General features: G+C 38.5%; 2 protein-coding genes across 2 annotated transcripts; both read left to right on the plus strand.

The window, feature by feature from the left end:
- The first annotated feature begins 618 nt into the window (after positions 1–618).
- LOC131367145 (uncharacterized) lies at positions 619–9,315 on the plus strand. The gene is made up of 20 exons (XM_058412407.1): positions 619–833; positions 952–1,196; positions 1,571–1,719; positions 1,853–1,978; positions 2,134–2,295; positions 2,379–2,532; positions 3,039–3,169; positions 3,262–3,421; positions 3,640–3,743; positions 3,865–3,960; positions 4,915–4,955; positions 5,832–6,020; positions 6,105–6,349; positions 6,636–6,784; positions 6,985–7,110; positions 7,266–7,581; positions 7,686–7,816; positions 7,907–8,066; positions 8,321–8,424; positions 8,838–9,315. Exons 1-20 carry the CDS (start codon positions 735–737, stop codon positions 8,939–8,941), a joined length of 2,991 nt encoding a protein of 996 aa, XP_058268390.1. The 5' UTR covers positions 619–734; the 3' UTR covers positions 8,942–9,315.
- acat1 (acetyl-CoA acetyltransferase 1) lies at positions 9,285–14,299 on the plus strand. Its single transcript, XM_058411624.1, has 12 exons — positions 9,285–9,570; positions 9,984–10,031; positions 10,481–10,598; positions 10,747–10,842; positions 11,213–11,313; positions 11,449–11,592; positions 11,676–11,826; positions 12,252–12,347; positions 12,971–13,084; positions 13,168–13,232; positions 13,301–13,458; positions 13,729–14,299. The coding sequence occupies exons 1-12, from the start codon at positions 9,427–9,429 to the stop codon at positions 13,847–13,849; spliced, it is 1,356 nt and encodes a 451-aa protein (XP_058267607.1). The 5' UTR covers positions 9,285–9,426; the 3' UTR covers positions 13,850–14,299.
- Positions 14,300–14,362: the final 63 nt, after the last annotated feature.

Below are 14,362 nucleotides of genomic sequence, written 5' to 3' on the forward strand. Positions count from 1 at the left end.
ATTGCCCAATTTAAATATAGATATCAGACATGCTCAGTTTGACTTGACTGTCCTTTAAGATGACCTTTAACCCTACCTGTTAACTGTTTGTAATGACATGCAAGTCATGTAGTTACCTCTGAACAAGACTGCTCATTTAAAAAAAACAACCTCAGTAGCTTTTTCTTATTAAAAAGAGCTTGAAGTAGAAATTAGCAGAGAGTTACGATGGTGAAGGCTGGGATTTGAACCCCTTGAATGTAAACCTAGCCATGTAGAGCTTTTACACCTATCAGTTTGTGTCCTGAGTACAGAGCAATAACTTTTGCATAATTAAATAAACCAAACATTGTCCAGGTGTCACCTTCTATATTTTCTGATTTGACCTTTTATCTAAGAGTATTAAGATGTCTGGGAAATTTTCCTTATTTCACTCTGTAATAAACAAATATATCTATATATGTTTTGAAATATGTTCATATCCATTTATCTTTAATCTCATGTTCCATATCAATGACATCACCTGTTTACATGTGCAGGGGCTTCTTCTATCTGCGTGACAAGACTAAAAACCCCACATGCATTATGTTTCTGGGCTTGTCAAGACATGATTTGCCTCTCTATCTCTGAATACTGCTCTGCTTTCAGGAAAGGGTAAACAGATTGATCGTAAATAAGAGGGTGGGAGTGGGTGGATAGAGCAGATATAAACTCATCATCATCCCTCCAGGACTCCAGTGGAAGAGAGCTTGAAGATGGGGGACACAACCATTCTCGTGCTGATGCTCGCAGCGTGTCTGCCGCTTTGCAGTGGAGCTCCTGCAACATCCGAAGCAGATCAGGAGAAAGCTGAGGTAAACTGGCTGTTTTTAATAATCTATTATAGTCGCTTGTACTTTTTTTCTATTAAGTCCATAGCTAAAAATGCTACTCTGCTTCATGCTTTGATGACTTTGTGTCTTGTTTCTTTAGGAATATTTGAAGCAGTTCTACTCGAATCCCAGCACTCCGTCCATCAGTGGGAGACGAGTAAAAGTACAGGACTTTGAGTCTGTCCTGAAAAAAATGCAGGAGTTTTTTGGACTCCAAGTGACGGGCAAGCTAGACACCAACACCATTGAGGTGATGAAGAAGCCACGCTGCGGTGTTTCCGATGTTTCCAACTTCGGACATTTCAACGGCAAGCCCAAGTGGGATAAGCAGACTATCACATACAGGTAATATGTGGATATATTTTGATATTAAAGCACACATGATAAAGAAGTCTGATGATGTTACAGCTTACTATTAATGATTTGCTGTTTCATGATGATAGCATGAATACAAGAGGAGCTGAGGCAACTATGTCAAACTCAGTGAGACATCCGCTGTGATCAATTCTTTAACACTTTAAAGTCACAAAAACAAATGATAAGCTTGAACCATTCCTCAGGATTCCTCATGAGAAGCATTTTCAAAAGATGAATTTGTCTGTAAATGTTTTTAAAGGTATCACGCATTAGGCATCAGTTACCTAAATTAGTGAATGCAGGGTGAGGAGACAAATATGAGTATGAAATTGGTTTAAATATTATTTTATTCATTATTTCAGAATAACCGAGTACACGCCAGATCTGAGTCAGAGGGAAGTAGATGCCACGATTGCTCAGGCGTTCAAGCTTTACAGCGACGTCACTCCACTCAGCTTTAAGCAGATCTACAGCGGCACGGCCGACATCATGATTCTCTTCAAAGCCAGAAGTGGGTGTATTGGGTGTCTTTAGGAGTCCATTTTGTACTGATGTCCTTAATACTCCTGAAATACCAACTGGACCAGGTGTTTGAGAAAAAAAAACACATTTTCATAATGTAAAATATGTTCTTTTTTTTTCAGATCATGGAGATTTTCACCCGTTTGATGGGCCGGGTAAAGTTCTGGCTCACGCCATGTCTCCTGGTGCTAATGAAGGAGGTGATACACACTTCGATGAGGATGAGAAATGGACTCTGAGCTCAGCAGGTACAGCACATAGATATATAAATAAAGATAAATAAATAAATAGCATTTCTAATGGAAATGAGTACTTGAAAATGCTATAAACTGTCTGCTGTAGGGGTTTTCTCATATCCACAGATGTACGATACATTAAAATGTTTAAACATGTTGTGCTTCAGGTATAAACCTGCTCCTGGTGGCTGCACATGAGTTCGGCCACGCTCTAGGACTGGATCACTCACAAGATTCCTCGGCTCTCATGTACCCTACATACAAATACGTCAACACTCAGGGATACCAGCTGCCTCTGGATGATAAACAAGGAATCCAGGCGCTCTATGGTGCGTGTAACAGTAGTCAGGATGAGGAATATCAATACAGTGTTTAATACATTCTTACAATTTCCTTTTGCTCAATCCCCAAGGTGCTCGTCAAACCCCAAATCCTCAACCACAACCCAAACCACAGCCTCAACCAAATCCACAACCAGGAGCAAAACCACCAGCACGGTGCAGTCGTGACTTAGTGTTTGATGCTGCAACCAGCATAAGAAACGAACTTTACTTCTTCAAAAATAAGTAAGACACCATTAATCTGTCTTTTTTTTTAGTTCTTAATTTAACTTCACTCCTTTTTATAGTATAAGAACTGGACAAATAGACTGGTAGATATAGCTACAGTCAACAAAAGTATTGGCACCCTTCATAATGATGAATAACATGCAATGTGTGATCATTTCAGTTATTAAATATGTGGACATTAAGATTTGGATATATATTTGAGGACACTATCATGGTAAATCCTTACCTCCTGACAGAGGTAATCAAGGTTTCTTTTGTAAGTGTAATACACTTAATTTTCCATAAAGCTGCAATTAGGTCAGTCCACACTATTTGGATCTATTTAAAACATTGTTTATGGGTGTCAATAATTTTGTCATGTTTTTATTAAGAGAAAAGATTATTGAAAACAAATTTCTATGTGAAAAAAATGTACTCTTTTTATCTGAAGTAAAGAATTTCTGGAGTTGACTGTAGAAATTTAGAGAGATAGATAGATAAACTTGATCTTTCTTTCTTACAAGCTATTACTGGAAGAAAAGCAGCCGGATGAAAGATATTCCCCAGACTCTAATCAGATCCACGTGGCCTTCCATCACATCTGTGGATGCAGCTTATGAGCTAAAAGGAAAAGGCATCAGTTACTTTTTCAAAGGTTTGGATTTCTATCTCTCACACCTTAAACATTCCAGTATTCACACAGCAGACACTCACGGAGTGTAAATGTGTGTGTGTGTCACTGTGCAGGTCAGAACTACTGGGCTGTGACAGCAACCTCCGTTTTACCCGGATATCCGAAGAACATTTTACATTTTGGCTTTCGGCCATTGGTCACAAAGATCGACGCTGCAGTGCACGTGGCATCCACAAGACGCACACTGTTTTTTACTGGGGATAAATATTGGAGGTAATAATAAATAGAATTTTAGGTATATTTTTGGATGTGTTTTAGATTGAATACAAACACAATTTTAAAATTATTATTATTATTATTATTATTATTATTATTAATAATAATAATAATAATAATAATAATAATAATAATAATAATAATAATAATAATAATAATAAAAAGCATCTAAGCCATTTTTTTTAAGTTAATTCAATCTAATATATTTTGGTCAGCTTTAATGAGAACACTGGAAAGATGGACACCGGTTTCCCCAAACCCATTTACGTTGATTTCCCTGGAATCGGCTCCAAAGTGGACGCTGCTTTTGAAAACTACGGTATAAATACACGTTAAAATCTAAAGGATCATTTGGATCACATGCATGTTTTCATTTATACAAACACAGATTCATGTACATATTGATTTTTTTTTTCCATCATGTTCTTTTCACTTTGCAGGTTTCCTGTATTTCTCTGATGGAGCCAGACAAACAGAATACAAATACAGCAGCAGAAGTGTGAATCGTGTACTGCTGAATTACGGATGGCTGAATTGCTATTGAGCAAAATGTCATGAGTGAAAAATCTTACGTTTGATTTCAATATTACTGATTATTTCATTACTGAGCATCTATAGATTTTTATTCATGCCTGCCAGGATGTATGAGCAAAATGAGGATTTTTTTTATTATAATTTTCATAAAAGCAGCTAGACCAGGGGTAGGCAAGTTCGGCCCTAGAGAGCCGCAGTCCTGCAGATTTCAGCTCCAGCCCTGAAAAAAAACTGTAGCCTTAGTAATCCTGAATACCTTGATTAGCTTGTTCAGGTGTGTTTGATTAGGGTTGGAGCTGAAATCTGCAGGACTGCGGCTCTCCAGGACCGAACTAGCCTACCCCTGAGCTAGACTTAAAGGAGCAGTATGCAATTTTCAGTTCTTCTCCGTGATGTCTGAAATCACACCATAATAACCAGTGTGCAATATTTGGGTTTTTGTCATTTTATATTTCAAAAGCATTGTGCACTATTATTTTCCATAATGCACTGAAATATTCTACTGTCTTCAACAGAATACCTACAAAGTATATACTACAACTCTAAACTAAGCTATTTCATCTTCTGTAAATCAAAATAAAATACTAGCACATATCATTTTAAGCATTCCAAAACCTTTTTAAGATCTTTATACACACACACGCACACACACACACACACACTACCCACAATACTTGTGCTGAGGTGTGACACAGCGGAGCTTGCTCTCTGACAGCATTTTTTGTTTGTTGTTTGGGTTTTTTTCTCAGGGTGAATGGAAAAAGTAAAGTGTGTCCAAGTTCAATCAATGACTATTTTGCTTTTGTCCCCTTGAGTCAACAGGACAGTATTTGAGCCTGTATGTAAATATTTAGTGAGATGGAGATGAAGATACATTCCTTTTGCTGCAGCCACCAGTGCATAAATTACGACTTTACCAACAACCGTATACTTTATAACATGTTTTTCAAATATAGATATTCCAGAATCCCAGGACCTTGTGTCCCACATGTACAGTGTATGTTTTTTTGATCTCTTACATCAATTCACTACTTACAGCCTCAATGTAAAGACATATAGCATGCTTTATCGGGTCATTTACACATTGCTTAAACTTCATGTGCTCATTTACATTTCTATATGGGCTTCTTGTCCATCTTTAAGAACCATTACCTAGAGATCAAAACTGAAATCTTTGCTATTGCTTTGCTATCATTGCTATTGTGAGGTTCGATTTCCTTCAGGATGACCTCTAATCCCACCTATTGACCTAGTCAGTTCAGGTTATTTCTTATAAATTGTGAGAAATTTTGTGATTGAGCTCACTTCTGAACATTCTTGGTACTTCACTAGATGCATTCATGAAATTTAAATCTGATATAAATTTTCAGTTCAGTTTAGCGAATGCAAACATTTACACACACTTTAGTAAAGGACTGATAAATTAACATCTAGGGCTGAAAGCATCCTCATAAAACCTTTATTTGACTAAATTAAGGCAATAAAAATGCTAAAAGTTAAAAAATCATTGTAAATCATTATAGAAAAGAGAAAAATCACCCAATCACATAGAACAGAGAACATGAGCCTGCTCTTACCTGCACAAATCAACCACAGACTCTTAAACAGGGTTCTTCAAGGGGTTCTTTGGTTCCTTGAAGATTTCTTGCATGGAATAGTTCACGGACTTGAAGGGATCTAGATAACACTTTTCAGGGTCCACACACAGAATTGGAGGTTCTAAGACTGGTCTATATCCTTTTAGAAGAATTATAAACACTGTTTTTATCACATTCTCTAATGAGGACAGAACCGGTCCCCCTTTTTTGTTTGTCCTGATTAGGGACATTATTGATCTCTTCCAAAGTTTAACTCTGCTTTTGGGAAAGGTTAGAGCGAATGGCTATGCAGGAGAGGGTGGGTGTGGGTGGATACTGCAGATATAAATCATCCACCCAGGACACCAGAAGAAGAGAGCTTGGAGATGAAGGACACGGCTGTTCTCGTGCTGGCGCTCACAGCATGTCTGTCGCTTTGCAGCGGAGCTCCTGCGATGTCCAAAGACGATCAGAAGAAAGCTGAGGTACACAGTTATGGATATTTCCAATATATTTCAATTGATTGAAGCTCAGTTTTACCTGGTTGATTTTGTGTCTTGTTTCTTCAGGAATATCTAAAAGAGTTCTACTCGGATTCCAGCGCTTCGTCCATCCACATGAGTCAAGTCAACATGCAGGATTTTGAAACTACCCTGAAGAAAATGCAGGAGTTTTTTGGGCTTCAGGTGACAGGAAAGCTAGACACAGACACCATTGAGGTGATGAAGAAGCCACGCTGCGGTGTTTCTGATGTTTCCAATTACGGACATTTCTATGGCAAACCCAGGTGGCATAAGCAGACCATCACGTACAGGTACTTCTGATGGAATAAGTAGGTTATGATTTTTGCAAACTTATTCTGCTCTCTGCTGTCAATTAAAGCAACAGCTGTTAGCTCATGTACACAACATAGGGCAGAAAGCATTTCTCCAAGCATGGTTAGATCAAAGAGTGGCTGCTTTTAGTCTTGAGGGACATCTGCATTTGAAAGATTCCATTGGTTGATGATGGTGTTTCTGATTTCATTCACTGCTGTTCCCTAAAAACAAATTCTTAGACAATCATATTATTTTACACTGTCTACAATGTTCAAATTTCAGAATAACCGAGTACACACCAGATTTGAGCCAGAGGGAAGTGGATGACACAATTGCTCAGGCATTCAAACTGTACAGCGACGTCACTCCGCTCGACTTTAAGCAGATCTACAGCGGCACGGCCGACATCATGATTCTCTTCAAAGCCAGAAGTGGGTGTGCTAGGTGTTCTCCAAAACAGCAACACACACACACACATACACTATTTCCTAGTGCACTGTTTTGCCAGTCCATCATTTTGTATTGATATCTAAGCAAATCTCAGGCACTCCTAAATAATTCTTGGTCTATGCAGTGAACACGGTGTGGTTTAGGACAAATTCATGATGTTTGATGTGTTTTGTTTCTTCAGATCATGGAGATTTTCACCCGTTTGATGGGCCGGGTAAAGTTCTGGCTCACGCCATGTCTCCTGGTGCTAATGAAGGAGGTGATACACACTTCGATGAGGATGAGAAATGGACTCTGAGCTCAGCAGGTACAGCACATAGATATATAAATAAAGATAAATAAATAAATAGCATTTCTAATGGAAATGAGTACTTGAAAATGCTATAAACTGTCTGCTGTAGGGGTTTTCTCATATCCACAGATGTACAATACATTAAAATGTTTAAACATGTTGTGCTTCAGGTATAAACCTACTCCTGGTGGCTGCACATGAGTTCGGCCACGCTCTAGGACTGGATCACTCACAAGATTCCTCGGCTCTCATGTACCCTACATACAAATACGTCAACACTCAGGGATACCAGCTGCCTCTGGATGATAAACAAGGAATCCAGGCGCTCTATGGTGCACGTAATGGTGGAGGTGGTGGTAAGTGCGAGTGCACATGTCCACAACCAACTTCACAACCCCAACCCAATCCACCAGAGCCATGCAACCGGGACTTAGTGTTCGATGCTGCAACCAACATAAAAAACGAGCTTTACTTCTTCAAGAATGAGTAAGGCAGCATTACATGTTTATGAAAGTGTTTCTTGGATTTTCATTTTATATTTTCCTCACTCCGGTTCATCTCTTGATAGATAAATCTTTCTTTCTTACAAGCTATTACTGGAAGAAAAACAGCCTGATGAAAGATATTCCCCAGACTCTAATCAGATCCACGTGGCCTTCCATCACATCTGTGGATGCAGCTTATAATCTCAAAGGAAAAGGCATCAGTTACTTTTTCAAAGGTTTGGATTTCAATCTCTCACACCTTAAACATTCCGGTATTCACACAGGAGATATTCATAGAGTGTAAATGTGTGTGTGTCACCACACAGGTCAGGACTACTGGGGTGTGACAGCAACCTCCGTTTTACCCGGATATCCCAAGCAAATTTCACAGTTTGGCTTTCCTGCATCAGTCATGAAGATTGACGCTGCAGTGCACGTGGAATCCACGAGACGCACACTGTTCTTTACTGGGGATAAATTTTGGAGGTAATAATAAATAGAACAATAAATAAATAAATAAATAAATAAATAAATAACAGAATTTTGGATATATTTTAGATTGAATATTAAAATATTATTATTAATATTATTATTTTTATTTTTAATAGTAGTAGTAATTAGAATTTCACATGAAGGATAATTAATTCTAAAAAAAATGGATTATTTAATAATAAGAAGAAGAAGAGGAAGAAAAATTAATTGTACTTTTTTTTAAATGTGTTATTGGTTTTTTTTTTCAGCTTTGATGAACTCTCTGGAGAAATGGACGCTGGTTTTCCAAAATCCATTAAAACAGATTTCCCAGGTATTGGCTCCAAAGTGGATGCTGCTTTTGAAAACTACGGTAAGCATACACACACGGTATGAGCAAAAGTATGTGCACCACTGACGATCGCACTCGTGGTTCTTATCAAGGAATGTATAACAAGTACTGTGCCCACTCTGAATGTGAAAATATCGCTAATATGCTTCACACATCTGGACTATGGGGTAGGGTGGTTAGATGGAAGCACAAATCTCAACAACTCTACACCACTAAAGCTAAACGCTAGTGGTTATGGAAAAAAGGGGAGGACCCAGTGGATGCGCCCCGACTTGACTTCTGGTATTCAATAGAAATTATGTCAACATATTGTCTAAACAGGCGCGTTTCAAGGCATTTTACAGGGATTTTAAAAAAGTATTATTTAATGAATGTGTGTACAATTAAGTTTATTGTAAGTTTTTTTTTTTATTATTATTATAATTTCTATGCAGGTTTCCTGTATTTCTCTGACGGAGCCAGACAAACGGAATACAAATACAGCTACAGAAGCGTGAATCGTGTGCTGCTGAATTACGGATGGCTGGACTGCTACTAAACAAATTGCCACAATATAAAACATTTAACAGAACACACTATAATAAGTTACAGAATACGCCCTTGTGTTTATAGAGTAGAAATTTAGGCAGCATTTCAGACGTTTTTGGCATGTCTTGATGAAAAGGGGCGGGGTCAAGTAGCTGCGTTCCTACATGGGCGGGGCCAGAAAAAATAAGTCCGGAAATGTAGAAACTAGACATGAGAAAATAGACATGAGTAATTTATTTTGAAAGCAATTTTTCTAACGATTTTTTGTTTCTAAATATTACACACTGTACATACTCTAAACTAAACTCTTTTTTTAAATAAAACTCTCTGTAAGTAACAAAAAAACAATAAAAATAAATAAATAAAATTTCTTGTGAACTCTCAGAGGTCTCTTTTTCTAATTATCCCAACATAAATTATTTAAACACACACACACACGAATTTGTATGACTACAAAGCCCAATTACAAATTAAACTACACTACCCACAGTTCTTATGAGGAGGCGTGACGCAGCCACACCTCCCAATATGATTGGCTGTGCTCTCCGAAAGCGTTTTTTCTCCCGAGGTGAAGGTGAAACTTGCTTTCTCGCCGCGATGTCACTCCTTAGCACTCGTACTCAGCTCTGTCGAAGGCTGGTAAGTAAAAAAATTAAACCGCAGTTATATGTTCAGTCGATTTCTGAACTTTCCTTTAGCCCCCTTGAGTCAACAAAGCAATGTATAACCAGCTAGCATGGTGGTTTATTCCTCCACAGTACGAGCAGTAGCCGGGGCTGTATCCCAAACGGCGCTGTGTTTCAATTGAAGTGCACTTCATACGCAGTGGGAGAAAAGGCGTGTGCACGATTATGAAGTGCACTACGTGTGCACGAAAGTGCGGTTTTTAGGTGCAGCCCGTGTCTGAAAACAGCTACAGGCCTCTAGCTTTCTAAAAGGAAAAAAGAGGTTATATTTCACTTGTAGCTTTGTATTACTGATTTTTGTTGTGTTACTAAATTACCATTTAATAAATAAACATGTTTGCATCAAAAAATGTCATTTCTTTACAGGCACACAAATATGTGTCCAGGACCTACACCTCACGCCCGACTCTCAATGTGAGTTGATGGATATAAATCTGTATATATATTAATTATTAATGCTTGTGTTTTTTTAATGCGAAAATCCCTGATTTAAAAAAAAAATCCCTGTCTTGAAATGACTGTCCAATCAAATGGCTGCATTTTATTACCATGGCAACACAGTGTCAAACCGTAAAGGTGTATTGGCAAGAAAAAAATATATATGTATATGTATTTTGTACTTCTGGTAATGATTTTTGTTAATTTTTGTACGGAAGTGACGTATGGCGTTTTTTAAAGTTAAAATCAGCACATATTTTGCTGTTATGGATAGTTTTGAGTTAATTGTCATGAAATTTAACAAAATAATTAGGTTCAGACTTTGTTTTTGTGCAAAAACAGGTCACAGAACCAGACCTTTTATCTTCCTCTCTGTATAAAACAGCTGTTAATCAAAAAAACATTATATTTTTGCACCCCAATAGGAAGTTGTTATTGTCAGTGCAGCCCGCACCCCTATGGGGTCATTTAAAGGCAGCCTCTCTTCACTTCCTGCTACCAAACTGGGCTCCATTGCCATTAAAGGAGCGATCGAGCGGGCAGGTAAACACCTACTGAAATCTAACACCTGATTATTTTCACTGAAAGAATAATAGGACAAGTGTTGCCTAATGTTTGTATGTATGATAATGATACGTATGAAGCTGTATAGAGTAGCCTGAGGTGGAAATGTTTGGTCTGCTGCTTGCAGGAATCCCACTGGAGGAGGTGAAAGAGGTGTACATGGGTAACGTGCTGCAGGCAGGTGAAGGACAAGCTCCAACGCGACAAGCTCTTCTAGGCGCCGGTACGACTGTGGTACAAAAGGGCAGCTGACAAACGCACACATACTGCAAATCCTTGAATTCTGTACAGCCTTGTCTTGGTTTAATCTCATGCAACAGCAACATTATTCAGAAGTAGACAGATTCGAAGATGTTGGAATTGTATGCTTTTTCTGTGATTTTAGGATGAGCTGTAAATTTTGGATCCTCAACAAACAAAGCAGATAAACTCTCATTAACAGTTTAATAACAATATTTTTTGACAATTTTTCAAAACCCTGATAGAACCTTATGAACCTTATAAATCTTCATTGATAGAAAGGTTTCTGAGAGATATTTTGAGAGGGAGAATCCACAAAATATGATTTTTCTTTTTGGCTCTTCACCTTGCAGGCCTGCCTCTCTCCACACCAGCGACGACAGTAAACAAAGTCTGTGCATCAGGCATGAAGTCCATCATGATGGCTGCACAGAGTCTGATGTGTGGACACCAGGTATCAGTCAAAACCATTGTTTATATTAAACCCTTGAAATATAGCCACTTCCTCTTGGCCTATGTAGCTCCTTGACGGTTGCTACAGACGAAAATCGTTTTGATCAAAATACTAAATCATTAATGTTATTTTTAGGACGTGATGGTGGCAGGAGGCATGGAGAGCATGTCCCAGGTTCCTTACGTGATGGCGAGAGAGGCACCTCCTTATGGCGGGGTGAAGATGGAGGACCTCATCGTGAAGGACGGCCTTACTGACGTCTACAACAAATTCCACATGGTAGTCTCCTTCCTGCTTTAAGAATAGCATTGAGGTTAACTTCATATTTCTCTTTCATAACTTCTGTGTTCCCCCGTGTTCAGGGAAACTGTGCAGAAAACACGGCCAAGAAAAGCAGCATTTCCCGAGAGGAGCAGGACGCCTTCGCCATTAACTCGTACACGCGCAGCAAGGCAGCATGGGAGTCAGGCATCCTAGCTAAAGAGGTGGTTCCAGTGAGCATCCCACAAAGAGGTCTCTGACTGCTTATTACTGAACCACAAAGTGGACGAAACTGTAATGATTCTTTCATATACATTCAGTCAGAGGCTTGGAATGACATTAAAGGTGCAGTTTGTAATTTTGTTTGAAATCATTGTGAGCCTTAAAAAGTGAACTACAATCACAACCAACCTTTTAAAGCTATACTACATAATTCTCGGACATTCCTTAGAGGAAAAATGCAGTTCAGAGTTCAGCTCAGTGGCTTGAGGTGGCGCTAAGGCACTTATTTCAGAGCCTGAAAAATACTTACAAAAGTCTGAAATGCCACCAACAAACCCTGTTTTGTCTAAGTGTTTGTGGTCGTCATGTGATTATCACACTTAGAAAAATTGCAGACCGCACCTTTAAGGAACCTGGTTTCTGTGAACTGTTTAACATTAAGCGTTTTCATGCAGGCAAGCCAGATGTTGTTGTGAAGGAGGATGAAGAGTGGAGGAAGGTGGATTTTAGCAAAGTGCCCAAACTGAAGGCTGTCTTCCAGAAAGAGAACGGTATAATCTCATTCTCTTTTTGCATCAGATAAATTAAAAATTTTAAAATCGATGAATTTGTTAGTGTTTCACATTAGGTGTGCTCCTCTGCAGCTACTTAAAGGGAACAGTAAGGTGCTATTACTTTATCACTAACATGTCCTTGAGCATCTAAGAGCTTTGGTAGAGGAAGTAAAATTCATAACAGCCTGGAAAAACAAAACTCTATTTTTATACGGAATTAAGCGAAGCGAATCTTAAATAGATTATACTGAGACTAGATTGCTTTAGTAGATCCCCCCCATAGTGCTGTTATCAAGACGTATAAATGTCCAACATTTAGAGGAATATCTTGACTAAATAAGAAATTCAGACAGTTTTCCCTTTCTTAATAACACACCTTGAAAAGCAGGTGTATGTGTAGAGTTTGTATCTTCTGCCCATGCTTCAAGAGTTTCCTCTCAGAGTTCAAAAGACATCATCTCTAAATCGTTTATAGTGTGTGAAAGGTTGAGTCCCCTGGGATAGGATATACTCCAGGTTACATGTGACCTTGTCTCGGATAAGCACTCCAGAAAACGGACATATGAACAGATACCAGACCAAACGTAGTAATTTATTCTCTGTGTGTATATGACTCACAGGCACAGTGACAGCAGCCAACGCTAGCACTCTGAACGACGGCGCGGCTGCGGTAGTCCTCATGACGGCAGACGCGGCAAAGAGACTTAACGTCACACCACTGGCAAGGATTGTAGGTGAGAGATTACATGCATTTTAAATGAAAAAGTGATATAACTGCTCTGCATTTCTTAATTAAACGTAACTATTTATTTCTTAGCATTTGCCGATGCTGCTGTGGCTCCAATCGACTTCCCAATTGCTCCAGCTTTCGCTGTGCCCAAGGTGAGCCGCTGTTTGTTTATCTGATGAGTTTCTGAGCGATTTCAGTATTGAACGGTGTTGTGGTGTAGGTGCTCAGCGCTGCCGGTGTAAAGAAGGAGGACGTGGCCATGTGGGAAATAAATGAGGCCTTCAGTGTAGTTGTTCTGGCCAACATTAAGATGCTGGACATCGACCCCAGCAAAGTGAACATCAACGGTGGTGCAGTGTCTCTCGGCCACCCAATCGGGTAAGGATCGTTAACAGAATCCGATTTAATTCATATATATATAGGTGTGTATATATATGTGTGTGTGTGTATGTATGTATGTATGTATGTATGTATGTATGTATATATGTGTATATATATATATATATATATATATATATATATATATATATATATATATATATATATATATATATATATATATATATATAGGTATAATATATAATATATATATAGGTTCATACCTGTACTTTGTTTCCTAATTCATGTGTTTTTGTTTTTTCCCCTCAGAATGTCAGGAACGAGGATAGTGGGACACATGGTGCACCATCTGCAGCCTGGGCAATACGGCCTGGCGGGTATCTGCAACGGCGGGGGCGGAGCCTCGTCAATTCTCATCCAGAAACTGTAGCCTGTTTTAATCTCTTTCTCAACGTCTCTGAGGTCAAATTACCGGACAGTACGACTCCACAAACTCAACTCTCTGTGGTTAAGGTCACTCCAGAATAGGTCACTCCCTCTGTTTGCATCAGAGAGCTATTTAATTTCTCTGTTTCTGTTGTTGTTGAACATCTTAAACGTTCATCAAGTAGCATATTTATGATTTAGCATTATTTAAAGTTTCTTCTGATTCTGTTTTCCAGTGTAGAGGTTATTTTAAAAAATGCTGAAGCTGAAACAAAGCAGGTCACCAATTGTTTTTTCTGTGTGTAGTCGACTAATATTAATGTTTATATTTATTTCTTTCGGTAGAAGCTTTCTTTCAAAGTGACTTTGACTCAGAAAACTGAGTATACTCAGTGCATTCAGGATTAAAGTTAAAAAAAAAAAACAATCGAATAAACAAAATCTTGAGTTCTTCCACATGACTTCGGTTTGTTTGTTTATTTATTTATTCATTCATTCATTCATTCATTCATTCATT

Source organism: Hemibagrus wyckioides, linkage group LG16 (genome assembly GCF_019097595.1).
Source record: "Hemibagrus wyckioides isolate EC202008001 linkage group LG16, SWU_Hwy_1.0, whole genome shotgun sequence".
NCBI lineage: Eukaryota > Metazoa > Chordata > Actinopteri > Siluriformes > Bagridae > Hemibagrus > Hemibagrus wyckioides.